The sequence below is a fragment of the Gekko japonicus genome, unplaced genomic scaffold, assembly GCF_001447785.1.
Source record: "Gekko japonicus isolate JY-2015 unplaced genomic scaffold, Gekko_japonicus_V1.1 scaffold2945, whole genome shotgun sequence".
NCBI classification, from domain to species: domain Eukaryota; kingdom Metazoa; phylum Chordata; class Lepidosauria; order Squamata; family Gekkonidae; genus Gekko; species Gekko japonicus.
The window spans coordinates 40,070-42,186 of NW_015172636.1; the positions used below are offsets into that span (position 1 = coordinate 40,070).

General features: G+C 53.2%; 1 protein-coding gene across 1 annotated transcript in view; it reads left to right on the top strand.

The window, feature by feature from the left end:
• Nucleotides 1–1,056: 1,056 nt before the first annotated feature.
• Nucleotides 1,057–2,117, top strand: part of BCKDHA (branched chain keto acid dehydrogenase E1, alpha polypeptide) — a 15,175-nt gene continuing 14,114 nt past the window's right edge. Inside the window, exons 1-2 of the mRNA XM_015421702.1 lie at nt 1,057–1,161; nt 1,214–1,393. Of these exons, the coding sequence (XP_015277188.1) occupies nt 1,057–1,161; nt 1,214–1,393 (285 nt within the window). The remainder of the gene's footprint in view (nt 1,162–1,213; nt 1,394–2,117) is intronic.

Genomic DNA, 2,117 nt, shown 5'->3' on the forward strand with positions numbered 1-2,117 from the left:
TTATAAGTGACCGAATGAGGTGTGAGGACCCGGGCGGGGTCACAAACTATTTTCATTAAAGAGATTTAACAACAGCTGTGATTTAATAACGTGTAGGAAAAACGAACACAGTAAAGGCAGGTAAACCAGCACCGCCCCCGTCAGCTCTATTGGTGTAAGTTTCCCCTCCAAATCCCCTCTTAGCCAATCACAGGGTCCAGAGGGTGACCTTGGAAACGTAGGCCTGGATAGCTACTCCAATACAGGCTTCCCTGGAGCCGCTAGGCCGCGCCACTATAGGCCCAGGATCATGACCAGGGCTATTTTTGGGAAGGAACGCACAGGAACGGAGTTCCGACTGGCTCCCAAGTTGGCCACGCCCAGCAGGAACTCATTAGCATAATAGGTCACACCCAGCAGCAGAAACTCCTTAGGATTGGCTACATTAGGGGTGTGTGGCCTAACATGCAAAGGAGTTCCTGCTACAAAAAAAGGCCCTGGGTTTTGACCACAAACTAGGTCAACAGAATAAGAAGCAAAAGGTGGGTGTGGCTGGATGACCACACTTCTGGTAACATGGTGGCGTGGCCTGATATGCTAATGAGCTGTGCTGTCAGGGGTGTGGCCCAATATGCTAATGAGTTCCTGCTGTTGGGTGTGGCCTATTATGCTAATGAGTTCCTGCTGGGCTTTTTCTACAAACAGAGCCCTGAATGACAAACTCTTGACGGCGCTTTTTTAACATTTCGGGCGGTCGCTCTGTTTAACAAGATGGCTTTCAATCTGGCCGGCCAGTCAGAAGCCCTGCTTTGCAAAAGCCCTGGCTAACCCCACCACTATCTAAAACACTTGTCGGGCACCCACGGGCACCGCGTTGGGGACACCTGGTATGTATGTGTGTATAACCGCTGCAGGCGCTATTGTGCAACGAGGAAGCACCAGGGGAGGTTACAAGGAGCAGCAAAGAAAAGCACAGGGGCGAAGCAAAGGGGTCAAGGGTCATAGGGCTATACAGCGGGTCCACGAACTTTTGTGGCTATCATTGAAAGCCCCCAGCCGTAAGCAAATTCTAGTGTTATGGCCCCCATTTGGAACGGGACAGAAAGGCTTTTTGCAGCCGTTGCAAGGGACATCCGACGCCTGCGAAACCCGCAGGAGGTGGCATGGTTCATTGTGCCGGGTGTGAGATGCCACATACATGGCTTCTTGTCCTTTTCTCCCCCCCCCCCACCAGGGATCCCTTCGGCAGCAGGAAGACTTTACCTCGCTGGAAGAGAAACCCCAGTTCCCGGGTGCCTCGGCTGAATTCGTGGACAGGCTTGAGTTCATCCAGCCCAATGTTATCTCAGGGATCCCTGTCTACCGGGTCATCGACCGGCAGGGGCAGATCGTCAATCCCAGCGAGGACCCCCAGGTGAGACAATTCGGGCTCGCGGTCCTGTAGGGTGTCACGATGCGGGGCTGGGCAGGGGCGAGGCAGTCAGGATACAGTCCGAGTTTGAAGAGCCAGTCACACAAGTTAGCTGGAAACCAGGTCCAATTACACAAAGCAAGAGCAGGGTGGTCAAGGTACAGTCCAAAGTCAAGAGCCAGGAAAGGAAACCAACCGGGAAACCAAGTTTAAACCACAAACCGTTAGAGTCGTCAGGAAACCAGAGTCCCAAAGAGTCGAGAGCCAGAGAGTCAAGAGTTCGGGGTGCAGAATCGAAGCGTAGTCGTTCGAGCCGAGGTCAAGGAGCCGAGGAAATCCAGACGGGAACCAGGAGCTAGGATCACGAGCGTGGAGGTGCAGAGCTTTGTCCGAAGAGACTAGTTGCTGGCGCGATTTGTCGGCGTGAGGGTGTGAGTTACGTAGCCCATAAACAGTGTTCCCTCTAAGCTGTGGAATCCCGTGAGCAAAAATTCTGCTTTGTGGGCGACTGGCATTAAAGTTGTGAGCAAGCGATTTGGCTACTGCTAAATGAGTTTGCTTTAGAGCCCTCCTTCCTGAGCTAGGACAAAAATGTGTGAGCCGGAGGCTAAGAAACTGTGAGCTAGCTCACACTCACTCAGCTTAGAGGGAACACTGCCCAGAAGCCTGCTGGCAGTTAGCATGCCCCAAGCGAGTCCCGGCTCCTGCTAATGCTCGGGGCTGAATG